Genomic DNA, 15,201 nt, shown 5'->3' with positions numbered 1-15,201 from the left:
CTCACTCTATAACAATGAGGCTACGTTGAACAAACCACTGTTATCTACATATAGCATAGAAGGTATTTACTACAGGTCACTCAACACTAAGTTGGATGTCCATGCACTGAAGGAAGAGAAAATATTTCTCTCTAGTAAAGTGACTGAGACTATCTCCATAGGTGACATGGGGAACACTTGACATGTAATGGACCCTCTATTCCAGTACCCAGGCCAGCAGATATTCTGACAGAAAGCAAATCTCTAACATCTGGGGCAAACCACAGACATTAAGGGCCTGACTGTCACATGAGGAGGCCTCAACAGGAACGTGCAACCCTAAGCTGTCACTTAGAAAAAAGATTAGAGTGGCTTAAAATTTAATTATGGAAAACAGAATAACAGGACATCACGAGGAAACACCTTACTGCCTAGGTGTGGGCAAGGTAGCACTAACGTAACCTACAAAAGCCTTTTAGTAATCCATACGATGAAGAGCAATATATCTCAGAGGTTATCATATTCTGAGTACAAATGTGCTTTCAGTGAGCATTCACTAAAGTCACTGCTCAATAAGGAACAGAGGCCTTTTTCCAATTTAGTACCTAACTCTGTCATGTCTTCTGTGGATCATGGGATCCTGTGCAGATAAGAACACAGGATCAAAAGTCTGGGGGCACTACATTACACCAATTATGCAATGTCCTCAAGAACTGGGCTCCCTGACAGCCATCAAAGTAAAAAGTAATACATTACACTAAATAATTGAACCTGCATTCTGATGGAGGACTTTTCATCTAACTGCTGATCTTAGGAAAAACACCATTCAGTGATACCACTACAACAAAGACAAGATACCTTGTCTATAAGGAGGTCTAACAAATTGCCGTTGGGAAGGATTCCATAACCTGGAGTTCAGTAGTCGCTGGCGAGGGGACAAAGTGGAAGAAACTGTGGGAGAAACAGCGTGTGCAGTAGTAGATGCAGAAGAACGTGGCCAGACAAAGCTTGGTTTAGATGGGGTATGCTTGTTAGAGGACTGAGCAATCCGCGATGCGATGGCAGAGCTTCCTGGTGATTCAGAAGACATTTTTAATGTTGGAGTTTTTTCCTTCTCTTCCTCTTCAGAGCTTACTTTGTGAGGTAGAAGAGTGTCTATAGATTTCCTCTTATTGCTAACAGTGTCATCATATGTGTTTTTGTTACTTCTAGAAATAGGAGACAATTTTGCTGCCAAAGATGTGGGTTTCTCTTCCACTTCTTTCTGATCATATTCACTGTAATAATCATCCTCTTCATTAGAAACTGACTGACGAGATTTAGATGAAGAGGAGGAAGGAACTTTTCGAGGAAGTTCAGCTTTGGAGATTTTTGAGGGCAATAAGCCATACTTTTTCTCTGTTTGGGACACTGTTCTTGTAGCAACCTTTGAGCGAGTAGGTAATGAAGGATGAGCTTGTCTCGAAGAAGTGGATGACAATCTTGGATTATACTGGTTGTCTTTTGCTGTATCACTGGCAGAACTGGTGTCTGGCTGAGTAAGTTTTGATTTGTAGGAAGGTACCTGAGAACCTGGCTGCTGTTGCTTTGATAGAGACGAACTTGAGCTTCCCTGAGAGAAAGATGCAGGTAATCGTCTAGAAGAGGACACCTCTTTAAGAAACACAGAGGGGCTGCTTGCTCTGTCACTGACTTCTGCTACATCCTCATCATCATCTTCCTGCAATTCTTCATTACTCTGGGATGAGGCATGAGACGGGAGGCGTCGGCCCCTTGAATGCAGTAAGGAACGACTGGTTTGTGCCCTCTGTGGAGGCTCTGAGTGGGAGGTCTTTTCCACTGGAAGATGAGAGGAGAACGCCTTTTTAGGCAAAGATACACTTGGTTTTGATCGAGCAGGCATTTCTTTTACTTCTCGACTGTCCTGCTCTTCAGGCTTATGTCTGGAAAGAGAAGATTGCAAAAGAGAATGCTTTTCTGGAGCAGCTGCTCGACTTTGTTGTTCTTCTGAGTCAGAGAGGGGTGATTTCTCACCATGTGTCTCTCTGAGGTGAGAATCAGAATCGACCTGAGGATTTCTTCTCTTGGAATAGATTGTTGAAGAAGACTTCCTGGAAGAGGGTAGAGAAGGAGATAAGGAGCTTGCACCTTGTGAGTCCTCCCTGTAATTCTTATCAACATCCTTTCCATTGGATCTGGCACTGGTAGAGGAGCGAGACCGAGGTGAATTTTGACCAGAAACAGCAGACTTCAGTGGGACTGCCACTGCAGCTAATTTAGAATCCTTCCATGTGCGAGAACTGGAGCCTGAGGGAAGCCTTGTTTGCTGTGATCTAGAACTGGGCTGCACTGCTCTGTCCTCTGCTTCTTCACTGTCAAATTCATTGTGGCTATCAAGAACATGGGAATCTGCTGATTTGGAAGAGGGCTGAAGTGAATGACCTAGAGAGCCAGACCTGCTGGGATGGCTTGGGACAACTTCATGAGAGACAGCAGACTGACGATTTGATGGCAAAGTCACGCGACTAGGCTCTGAAGTTTTAGGAGACACTTTTACCAGCATGGGGTCTGGCTTTCCTTCCACATTACCTGCAAGATCATTATTTTTGGCAGGCAGAGGATGGGAAGAGGTTTTAGAAGGCACATTGGTGTTGCTTTGCCTCAGTTGCTTTGTTTCATTATCTGCGTATTTAGGAACAGATGAGGTGGAAGATTGTGCTGATGATGGTAACGGTGCTGGTGGCTCATGTTTCTCTGTACTTGCCTGCAGTGACACCTCTGATGTGTGGGTTTGAACAGAGGTCCTCCCCGAGGCAAGGACAGGGTGGACTGGCCGACTAGGGGACAAGGGTCTAACATTCCTCCTCTGATCCTGGGCTTTTGGTGGTGGTGTTGGAGCTTCTTGGGAGGAATTGTGATCATCTGTCACCTCAGTGGATTGGAGATCAGGTTCCAGCTCTTCTGTCTTTCTAGAAGGTAACTGAGATTTACTGAGGACCTCTCGAGTCAAGATTTTATTCTTATATTCAGAAAGAAGACTCTTCTTATCACTAACATTAGGTGAACGAACAGACGATTGCTTAGAGGAAAGTGATGGCTGGACTTTTGAAGAAACAGAAGAAGTTTGAGAAGGAGATGAGCCAGCATTCCTGGTTTTTTTAGGCTCTGAATTGTCTGGAATATTTGTTTGTTGCTTAGCAACTGAATCTTCATGAGCAGCTGGGGAAAAAAAAAAACAGTGTTTATTCACAACAATAGAAGCAGCACAAAAAACTGACCAAGAGAGAAACCAGGTAGCATGAACAACTTAAGGGAATATGAGACAATAGTTATTTCTGCATTAACCAGTCTGCGAAGTCTGGCTGAGAAGGTTTTGGTTTGTAAGAAGGTATCTATGTGGAATTATTGCAGCTTGCGTAAAACTTTGCGCAATTAATATCAAGTATCTAAAAGCAGGGACTGCAAACAGCAGTGGAACTAAATCTTCAGCAAAGCTTAGTCATGTTGAGCAATGTTCAGCAAAGCTTAGGCATGGTGCTGCATTATCCCATCTGAGGCGGTGGACCACATTTTTTGTTAACTCAGCAAATCTTCTGTCCCCACAACAGCATCTTTTTGGCAAGAAGCAAAGACAAGGAGTGGTATCTAAGTAAGCCACTCTAAGTGACTTTCAAGACTGGGAGTTGTCAGGAATAGTACAAAGACCCAAAGCACTGCATTCTTTGACCTTTGGATAAAAAGAGCACGTGGAGTTTTCATGCAGGAAATAGAGTATGGCATGCATTTATTTAAGATGTTAAAATGTGCATAAAATGCCCTTTTACATGCTGCAGAGTGACAATTGTTTATCTACAAGCACCTATTTGGACAATATAGTGATGAAAAGAGCTACCAGAAACAGTATTAAGGAAGTAGAATCACGTGGGTTTGATGGAGTGCAGAAGAAGCTAAGCCAGCAAGAATTAACATGACTGGGACCAAGGCAAGAATGGGTGGACTATGCAGCTGGTGCATAGTTTGGTGCTCACCTGCTGGGATGGCGACACTGAAAGCTTTAGACTGAGGACCTGGTCCCCTCCTGTTTGTTGCACGGATTTTGAATATATAGCGTTCCCCGGCCTGCAGACCATCTATTATGGCTGATGTTGTAGCTCCAGAGTAGGTGATGGACTTGGCTCCAAATGGCTTGAGAGCCGGGGCGTATGAAAGAATGTATTCTGAAATGATTTGGCAGACGGTTGGAAGGAGGAAACTGAAAACAGTCCTGTTTCCAGCGGACAGACTGTATGGGTAGGATGAATTAGAACGTGCATTACTAAAATTAATACACTAGCAATGCACGTTGAGTCAACAGCTGGAGTACAAAGACATGAGAGAGAGAGATACATATATATGTAGGTAAGTTAAACATTTGTTCATCTTAACAGACAAAACCAAACCGCATCAATGACCTAATGACTGAGAAAGAATACGTTAGCTATACCTTTGTAAAAATACATAAGAAACAATGCTCATCAGAGTGAAGTGTCACCAAGAGGAACCAGATGGCAGCTGTACACTCTTCCAGAGAAGGTAGGGGCACATGAGGAAGTTACAGCACCAACTGCTGTGTGGTTTGGTGAGCTGCATCAGGAGACCTTTTTGTTTCTGGACATCAACTAATATAAGGAAAAAAAGAGTCATTTGAAAAAAAAAATAACTGCCCTAAATCAGAAACAACAGAAGGAACTTACAAAGAGAAAATGCACTGGAGGCAGAAGACATGTATGAACATTGCCAGGAAAATGTGCACTGTCCTACTGCTTGTGGAAATCTAGCCTGAAAGACTGCAAATGTTAGGTAGTGTGGATTGCTGTGATCAGAATACCCTGAAGAACCACGAGCAGATTTTAGACTTTCCAGGAGGAATTTTGTACTTACTGACTAGCTACCAAATTATCTGCAATCAACAACACATGATCCAGAGAATATTATTCCAAAACATGACTTGCTCACAATGGCGGACAACACAGAAATTGTGTTGCTGACTGTAGCTATGTACACAGCAAATAAGAATGTTTAAAAAATTTCTGTCCCACAGAAATTATTTGGAAGAAGGAAAACATGGTGTATTTACATAATTATCGTTCAAGACATCAGTATTAAAATCAGGTGACATTATTCATTACTATTAATTACTTTCTTATTCTACATTTACAACACAGCCTTGACACAGCTATAATTGCACTGTACTTCAAAACCCTAGTCATGCAAAAACAGCTCTGCCAGTCCATTGTGGTGAAACTCTACCAGCTCCAAAGGCCAGGTACTCATTCTTCAGCAGCGCTAGAGCCTGAGGAGCATCCCCATGAAAACACCAAAAATTTACTTTAAATTTGGAAACAAGATTACTGCAGTCAAATATAAGTATTTCCAGCTGAGTCGTTGCTTAGAGGGGTTTTATCTGTAATCCACAGGTCAGCAGGTAAAATTCATGCCTGGTTGGTTGAGGTTCTTATTCGGAAAAGATACTTCTACCAGGAAATAACAGCACTGCATATCGCCAAATGGTAGCAATAGCACGCCTGTCCAACAAAATCTAAATCCGACACATTGTGCTTCACCATAGCCAGGGCCAAACACCACTGCAGAGACAGCAAAGAAAGCTCTTGGTGCCACTTAAGAAATTCAGCCTGCTCTCACATTTCAGTTTTGTGGTACCTGTGCTCTGTATTAGCTTTCTGTATTGAGAGATATTTCACCCCTATAGAAATAACTGCAGGCATGAAGAGGAGTCTTCCGATTACACTCCCAAGGAGTGCAGGTAAGATCTCAGCCATGTGCAGGCTTCCTTTTCTTTTCAATCATCTGCAAGAGGCACAGGTATAGAACAAAAACAGGGGTTTGGAAATAAATTCCAAGGGCCACCAGTTTTCTCTTTCTACGCAAAGAAACACAGTAACATTTGAGGAGTCACAGTGCCATGATGGGAAAACTCTAGAACATAAAAAAACCTTTAAAACCAGGGAACTTTTTTTTTTTTTCCTGAAAATAAGCCCATATTCATTGTGTTAAGAAATAAGTCATGAACAGGTTATCAAAATCCAGGAAAAAAAAGTCATCAACATTTTATATGCAAATGCATTTAATGCTTAGTTGGAAAAAAAATCAAGGTATTAGAAGGCTTTTGATTGTATTGCTTTGTTTTAAGATATACAGGAGTTGCTTTAATTGCCAAGGCACTGGTGTAACTTCGGGTAACTCTCAAATGGGTACTGGAGGGTATTTTATCCCATTAATATGTGATACAAATATATAAAAGGACAGGGTTGAAAAAACAAAATGACCAAAAGACAAAAATTCCTCATTACTGTGTGCCATCAAAACAATGAAATCACTGAGTTAGCACACTATGAAGTGCTAATTCAGTGATTTCATTTAGCCAGTATAAATATAACTTTTGTCATTTATTTAGTTTAAAAACAAGACCTCTCCTGTAATACTTCATACTCAAGAAAAACAATGATATATTAGACATGTAAATGTGTTTAGTCCTTGAATATCAGGTATCTTTAAAATGATTGCCTTGGATGAATCATCTGAAGATCAGCAGACAAAAAATGGACAAAGGGCTACAGACTGTTCAAAATTAGGAGCAGATCTGAAATTTCAGATAATGTCCTTGCATAACCCTACTTTAAAAAATAATAATTCTTGGACAGAATTGCAGCTCCTCTGAAGCAATTGGCAAAACTCCTACTGACTTCAAAGAGGAAGGAATTTCACCACTGCCCTGAAGAACGCATAAAGTAGGTCTAGTATGCAGACACGGTGCACTTCCCTCCAGGCCAAAGATTTTTTAAATCCTGGGATGCTACAGTGCTGATAAGGCACCTCCAGAAACTTGTGTAACTTGAGAACACAATCTGTCAACCACTGGAGAATGGGAGCAGCTGAAATATCAGCCTGGTCATTTTCAGGGAGGAAAAGGAAAAAACCACCCAGAATTTGTTTTGGGACTTTTTCTTTTTTTTTTTTTTTTTTTTTTAAATTCTATGCAAGTAAACAACCACCAACAAAGTAGCTTTATGACCATGTATAACAATGCTATAGTACACAAGGCTTATGCGTGGTATCTGTTGAAATCACTACTTGCACTTGCTTCTTAAGCTGAGGTTTTCCTTCTGCGATAAACTAGAAATAAAACACAACATAAACCCACTCACTTTCTTAGCAACTACCCAGCTTTTCCTTCTTCACCTAACTGTTACAAATCCTCTGGGAAACTTCCTTCTTGAGCTCCATTTTGACCTGGTTATTAATGGAAGAAGAGGTAAGCGTGCACACGTGACACCCCAGGAAGCCCTGTGACACCCCAGGCACATGGTGATGATGGCTTCCCAACAGTGGTGTGGAGGTGTTGGGCTGGAAACAAGGAAATCTTGTTTGAGTATAAGCCATTGACAAGTGAAAACTCCTGGCACAGTCAGTGGTTCCATCTTGCTGTGGAGCGGCAGTCTGGCTTTGAGAAGAGCAGCTCCTTGAGGGGGTTAAAAAATGACAGCGATGACTTACCTTTGACTTTTCCTTCACTCTCTGGGAGAGCATCCCAGGATGCTGCTACAGATGTTGGTTTCCCCTTTAGCGGCCAAACATCTAAATTTTCAGGTGCACTGGAAGGAGCTGAGAAACAGCCGCATGCAGAAGAGGCAAGTAAGAAAAGCTGACTTACACAGCACACACCTTTTCTCATAGCAGAAATTCCTATACAGCCATTTCAAAGATAAATGTGAAAAGCACACATGGCCCAGGTCCATGCATGCCTCTATTACATCTTTCTACCAGGCTCCTGTGGTGAAATTTTATTCCATACATTTAGCTACAGGCTGTTGCCACAAGACTGCTACTGTAGCTTATCTGGAATGATGTGGTAAGTAGGTTGTTATGGACCACTTCCCTGTACCAAAGGGGCCCCACAGCTTCTCCGTGGTGGAGGTAGGATTTAAATCTGCTGCCCACAGAGAGGGACAGCAGCCAAGCTGTTCCTCCCAAAGGAAGGGGCACACAGCTGCAGGGGTCCAAGGTGCTGACCCTTCCACCAGAAATACCCACACCATCTCCCTCTGTTGTTGTGTGCCAGTGTGCTCTCCAGGGCACTGCTGCAGGGATGCAAGCAGCAGCATCAAGGCTTTTCCTGTGTTCTCAACCCTCTGCTACCCCAGGCAACCACTTATTAGGGCTTTCCCTCTAGTCAACCCTATTTCACTGCTCAAACCCTAAGACTTGTGTTACCACAAGGACATTCTGAATACATACCTGCCTCTGGGGTCCGCTGGTAAACAGACACGCTCCATTTGCCTTCCTTTTCTCCCTCTAAGATTTGGACTGCAAACTCATACATGGTGTCTGGCACCAGATTCTCCACCAGCGCCCGCCGGTTGGACACCTGCTTGTAATCCCACCTTGCTGATTCCCCCTTTTCCCGATAGCGAACATTGTATTGCCTGGCATCAGAAACACATGAAAATAAAAATTCACACATTGAAACCTAGTGTTAGCAGAGCCAGAGAGGGATGGGGCTGCTTTCCCCTCAGCTAGCCTGCTGGGGCTTACTGGGGAACTACCAAACTGCAAACAAAAAAGCACCACCACCACCAAGAGCCAGCATCTTTTAAGCAAACATTTTCGTGCCTTCCTCTACTGGAGTCTGATTGCTTTCACTCCAAGGGACAAACTGCTCTTTCCAGCCTCTTACTCAAAGAGAGGGGAAGCTGCAGGGCTTTCCGAACCAAGCCAGGCATCCTCCGGGAGGCAGGGAGGGTACATCACCCCATATCCACTCTCATCAGGTTTCTAACAGCTTCTCTGAAGCATCCCCTACCAGCCATTGTCATAAGTACAGATATGCAAATTCCTATACCCTGAGGTAAATTATTCTCATAACTAACTGTAATTAAATAAATGTAAAAGCAATCAGTAGCGTGTTCACCTTCAGCAGTTCACCTTCAGTATGCATTCAGAAAAGAAAACACAGGACTAACTACCTGTTTGCTGCAACCTTCTGTTTTTCATACAGTGGGTCTGTCCAAGCAACGAGCACAGACTGAGAGGACATAACTCGAACAGTTACATCTTGTGCCACCTCCACTTCTTCCTCCTCTGAAATAGCAAAACAAAACAGCATATCAATAAGAACTTTGGAGTTCTCATAAAAAACAGTAACTGTCTTCAACTGACATGATAATATGCACACAGCACAGATGAATAACAAATACAGCTGCAGTGGAAAACCAAGTACATTGGTTACTGATGGTACCCCATGCTGTCATCATTTTTTCTGTTAGTTGTTTGCTTACAAGACCAAAGTGCTAATATATTCTACAGTCCTTCAACAGGCAGGCAGCAGGGAAGCAAATTTCACTTCCTCCAATCAGGTTTTTAATCAGAGAGGTAAAACAAACAACCGAACAAAACCCCAACAACAGAACCCCTAACCAACTATGTTGCAGAATTGTAGCACTTTATTAATCCTGCTTGAATTGGAGAAGGAATCGGAGACATCCATCAAGCTTTTTCATGCACAGAGAAGAACTTAGCAGCTCCAGCACCAATAGACTTGTAGTCTAAAAGTCACAAAGCTATCTCATTGTGTTCAAATATCTCCATGAATTGACAGCAGATGTAAAAGAATCATACCTGTGACTTTTCTTTTAGTTAAAGATGACCTATAGACAGGTTGGCTCCGTCCTTGGGAGCTCCTTGATGGCAGCGAAACCACGTGAACTGACTCAGAGGCTGTACATGCAGGGAGAAAACAGAGTAATTCCTGTAAGTCTGTTCAGGCAGAACTCTGTTTTATTCTTTTCTGAGATACAACAGGAGAAGCTTACTTGAAAGTTCATTTATTTAGCGCCACAGTATTTATGTCAGAGGGTTCAATATGCATGCAGTAAGAACAGTAAAGATGGTATTTTAGAAGCAGGAAAGCAAATTATTAACATGTAAAGACCAGTACAAAAGTCCTGCACTCTAGGATTGAGTTCTTCTCCTGATAATTTGATTATTTAAACATCATTTGTTCTCCCTCTTTAAAAACAGACAGCATAAACATAATGAAAACAAGAAGCAGATGCTCCAAACCATGTTACACACTATTTCTCATCAAGTTCATTACTGAACTCCCACTAAGCCCATGACAAGGTTTCCATCGACTTCTGTACTGCCTGGGCAGAGTCTCAGCCTGCAGAGCAGCGGTACATGCTGGGCATGAAACAGGAGAGCATCTCCACATGTATGTGTCTCAACCCTGTCACCGTGGCACAGACGCTGGAGTCTCACCTCCGCAAGTGGTACACAGAAAGATGTAAAAGTGAATACTAGAGAAGGGATGAGAAGTGAAAAGGGAGAATAACAGATAAAGGTGACTGACGAGTTCTCTCTCTTTGGATAAATGGAGATAAAGACATGCATTTAATACAAAACCCACAAAGCAGAAGGGGAAATAGACATTCACACTGCAAAGCCAGGAATTCTGGCAGCCACATGTGATTTTGGATCCATCACTTACTTTGTAACCCAAGACCAGATTAGCTGTGGGACAGGCTGCCAGCCTAGAGGAGAGATGTTGAAAGAATGAAGCAAACACACCCAAACAGCACAGGAGCGAAGCAAGACTCGTGATCTCAGACCTAGTGCCTACTGGGGCAAAAGGTGCTTAGGCAGCACGACAGAGACAGGTCAGCCACAACACAAGTGACACAAAGAGCACAAAGGGAAATGCTCAGCCTCTGGGGAAGCAGGACTGTTGCAAACCCCATTGATACTGTTAGATGGGAAATTCTTTAAATCAAGGGCAGGTGATCTAGGGCATGACCATCACAGCACAGCAGGGCAGGAAGAACAGAAGAGGCCAACTTGACTGCCTCAGAAGCCCTTCCTGACCAGGACCTCATGAAGAAACTGGAGAAAACATGGACACACAGGTGTAACACTCTAGTACGGAACCAATGAAACAGTTTTAATGGTAAGTGTGGATACATTTAATTAAAGCATCATTTTTTTCTCCACTGGACTGAAATAACATAGGGACACAAAGCATAAGCAGAAGACAAGAAACAAGGGATTTCAGAGTGGTCGCACCACATGCAAGGACAAAATGGCTCTTTTCATCAGCCCCTCCCTCTGCTGTTAATAGGAGTAACTTGTTCTTTAACAAAGCACCAAGTTCTGCAACGCTTTCTACACTGCTCATCGCATTTTCTGTTAAGAACATGTTAAAGAATGCAATTATAGTGAGCATTTTCATTTATAGAAAGAAGTCATCTGATGGCTACAACAATATGTGTTCTGTGATCACCTCGCAGCCAGAGGGGCTAACAGAAGTGTGCTAGCTCAGCTAGATATGCTGTCAGGGAAATCTGACTCACCCAGTTTTCGTGCTTCCTGGTTTTGTCGCTCTTGCAGCAGTGGAGCATAGCTCATCCTTCGGCTGCTCTCTCCATATCCACGGAGGTTACCTTGGGATCTGCTGCGTGGACCCCTCAAGCCTGCTCCATAAGGTGGCTTCCACCGAAAAGGTAACCTGCCATCTGGAGACTGGGCACGCATTCTCAGAGGTCTGTTCGGCATGTCCTTCTCTTCAAAAAATAAACAAACACACACAAACAAAATCCGTCACTGTTATTATGGAGAACATGACATGTATGGCAGCTCACATATGTCTGTTGCAAGCACATCTATTAAATAACATCAGAACAAAGGGCATAATTTTATAGATTTTTAGTTTCGCTATAAAACCCAGCTGCAATAACAACAAGTTTTCCAAGTGGGATGTACAATACTCAACAGCATCTTTTCTCAGGCTCTTCAGTCAGACTGGTGCAAGACACTGAAAGTGAAAACATACCATAATACAAGGACTCCTGCCAGAAACTGGGGATGTCTTGTAGCTTTCCTGTTTAATCTTTTCCCTTTTTTCTTTTTTTCTTCTTCTTTTTTTTTTTAATCCCTTTACCCTAGTTCAGGCACACCAGTAGATTATTTTTTTGTCAAGTGCTAAAGTTCAGCATATAACGAAGCACAGAACCTTTTAAACTTTCTTTTAGAAAGGAATCCACATTAAAAGCAAGTTCTCTTTTCCTAAACCCATCACTAATGGCTCTGCTCTCTGACAGCCTCGTATTTAAAAGGTCTGTTCTGCACATGCTTCAACTCTTGACTTCCCAAACTCCCACTATACGATCCCCTGAGCATCCAGCACTCTAACAGGTACCTTATGTGAGTCGTTGACTTTTATATTTGCTGGCAAGTTAGCAGTGTTCTTTTATAAAGTGATACTGATGCAAGGATTACTTGAGCAACCAGTTTGGTTGCTCTGAATGGCATCTTCAGTTTTTGTGTTATTCTCCACTGCATATGACCTGCACCATCCTACTGTGCACGCTGCAAGCAGAACAGACAGCAGAAAGGAAGGTGCTTGCAGCACCAGCCAGGACTGAGATCTTCCACACCTGTAGTGAGTTTTTGCCTCATCTTTTAGATTTCACATCAAAGCAGGTGTCTCTCAGTTTTCTGTAGCAATGCCATGCCATCAAGCACAAGATCGTGTGAGCTGCCAGCGCAGTTTCAAACCCTCTCACTTGCTGGCTAAGCGTGTCACTGCAATGACACCTATGTCAAAAGAACAAGAGATTGGAACAGCAACAGCTGCCAGAGACCTGGACAGACAGTGAAAGACAACGCACCGAAGTATCCCCTGCCCGAGCAATAGCTGAGAACCTCTTTCCAGCACCAGTTCAGGAGCTCGTATGTATTCATGACAGCACTTAAACATGTTGCTTTAAGTATGTATTGATGTCTGCATTTTCCTATATACACCAAAAGCACGTCCTTTTCCAATATTTCTGCTCAGTGACACCTTCTATAACCAAACTCCTTACTGGTCCTGATCTGCTGACAAGGTTGCATCTTCTTCCTCCCAACAAACATTCTTCAATTAAATTACCCTCTGGAAGGGATCATAGTGACTCTCAAAGCTGTTTGCAGAGTTCCTCTTGAAATCCCTGTGAGAAATGCAAGGTTTCAGTGCTGATGAGGTGTATAATATATGCAGAGAATCATACACTCCCCAGGAATTCCACTTTTCTACTGAAACACTGGGCTGCAGCTCAGCATGGTAAACCTTGCCTTTTTATTTTGCCTACAGGAAGACAGATCATCAGTTTAAATACATGGACTTCAACAGCTTCTCTCTTCTGGCTGCTCCTCACCACCCCAGCAAAATGAAGCATCTATAAACTCAGATTAATGAGCCAATTAAGCTGGTTTTACACTCTGTGTTGCCAGAGCAGTGTATACTAGCTGGACCACAGCAGTGGATCTGGTCCTAAGTGTTTAACAAACAGTAAGTGCTTTTTGCTATGCAATAAATACGGCTGCTTTCATGAGGCTCCCTGACTGCTTTTCAAGAAACATTCTCAGTCACACACTCTATTAAAAAACTCCACCTGCTCCCACATGGTTTCTTTTTCTTGCTCTCCTGAACAGCTGCTCCACACAGATTGCAAAAGCCTGTTAGTCACTGATCATGTAGGCACACAGCCTTCATTCACCGCACCACCATGAAGAACCAAAAGAGGGCAAAATTCAAGTTGGAAGGGAGCCCTGGAAGTCTCTTCTCATCTTCCTGCTCAAAGACTAAATGTCTTGTTGGAGACAGTATTGACCGTGTGAGGCCAGCCTTGGTTTTCCCTAGCTCAGTCTTCAAAACCTGGATGGAGATGGCACGGCCTCCCTGGGACCCACTCTAGTGCTGCACCAGCTGCTTTGGGTGAAAGCTTTTGTCATACAATAATGGACTCAAAGAATTATAGAGTGTTTATGTTGGAAAAGACCTTTCAGATCATAAAATCCAACTGTTAACCTGTCACTGCCAAGTCCACCACTAAACCATGTCCCTAAGTACCACATCAACACGTCTTTTAAATACTTCCATGGATGGTGACTCCACCACTTCCCTGGGCAGCCTGTTCCAATGCTTGACAACCCTCTCTGAGAAGAAATGTTTCCTAATATCCAATCTAAACCTCCCCTGGCACAGCCTGAGGCCATTTCCTCTTGTCCTGTCACTTGTTACTTGGGACCAGAGACTGACCCCACCTCACTACAACCTCCTTTCAGGTAGTTGGAGTGAGCAGTAAGGTCTTCCGTGAACTTTTTCTCTCCAGGCTGAACAACCCCAATTCCTTCTTCTGCTCCTCATAGGACTTGTGCAAGCACACCATCTGAGTTTCCTCTTGGTGGCCCTATATGCCCACTGGCCCAGGGAGGGACACTGCAGCCCATCAGCTCTGCTCCCCCAGCCAAAGCTGCAATGCCAAACAGGAATTAAAATAGAGAGTTGTAAGGGACAAAGGATACAAAAGGAACCAGCCTAGCCAGAAAGCCATATGGAAAGCATTCAATCTAAAACAAATGTGGCTTTAAGCAAAGAGTTTATCGATCTTCATGCTGAATGCAGGGGATCAGCTGAGATTTTAATACCAGGGCTTTCTAAGGCTTTGATTATTCCCAAAGTAGCCCCTTCCTGTGGGGAAACTGAACATCCCAGGAACAATAGTGTTGAACAGCTCACAGCTAATGAAAAAAAGAATTAAATGATGCTGTCACCACAGGTCAAGCAAGATGAGGACACATCCCATCACCTTTCTGTCTCAGGAGAATTCCATTCACTGCACATCTAAATGCTAGATGTGAACCTAGAGATGGCAAGATCTGAACCTGCTCCAGAGACTACGCAGTGGATTTTTTTGCCATGCTGAGCTAAAGAAAGCAAAACCTCTTGAAAAATCAAGGCATCATTTCAGTCCTACACCAAGAGAGACAAGAATAGGTCCAAGAGAAGGGGTGTGGAGAGGAAGAGTTAAAACAGGGGACATCAAAGTCACTGAAAGAAGTACTATAATAATATTAAAAGGGACATGGAAATAGGAACACACAGGAATCTAAAACAGACAGGGAAGAAGTGTAGTGCTGGAACTGAGAAAAGGCTGAATGAAGTAGCATGGGTGGAAATGAGGGAAGGACTAGACAGAGCTCTAGCCACTTGATGATGGGCTTCATCCACCCTTAAGAGGACCTTGCACAAATCCTCTAGCCTCCTCCAAACATTTAGTGTGACATTAAAATTGCTTTGCTTAAGTATAAATATCCACTAGGTATACAAGGACACCAATCTCAGCAACC

General features: G+C 43.0%; 1 protein-coding gene across 2 annotated transcripts in view; it reads right to left on the bottom strand.

The window, feature by feature from the left end:
* FNDC1 (fibronectin type III domain containing 1) overlaps positions 1–15,201 on the bottom strand; it is a 64,972-nt gene that overhangs the window by 30,439 nt on the left and 19,332 nt on the right. Inside the window, exons 2-8 of one of the 2 annotated variants that reach the window (XM_030499634.1) lie at positions 11,385–11,594; positions 9,655–9,753; positions 9,003–9,117; positions 8,275–8,462; positions 7,534–7,641; positions 4,008–4,196; positions 838–3,198 (exon numbers count right to left, since the gene is read on the bottom strand). In XM_030499634.1, coding sequence (XP_030355494.1) covers positions 838–3,198; positions 4,008–4,196; positions 7,534–7,641; positions 8,275–8,462; positions 9,003–9,117; positions 9,655–9,753; positions 11,385–11,594 — 3,270 coding nt within the window. The remainder of the gene's footprint in view (positions 1–837; positions 3,199–4,007; positions 4,197–7,533; positions 7,642–8,274; positions 8,463–9,002; positions 9,118–9,654; positions 9,754–11,384; positions 11,595–15,201) is intronic. The other variant, XM_030499635.1, reaches the window with a different exon arrangement.

This window comes from Strigops habroptila, chromosome 10, assembly GCF_004027225.2.
Source record: "Strigops habroptila isolate Jane chromosome 10, bStrHab1.2.pri, whole genome shotgun sequence".
NCBI lineage: Eukaryota > Metazoa > Chordata > Aves > Psittaciformes > Psittacidae > Strigops > Strigops habroptila.
This window is presented reverse-complemented; position numbering and strand designations above follow the sequence as displayed.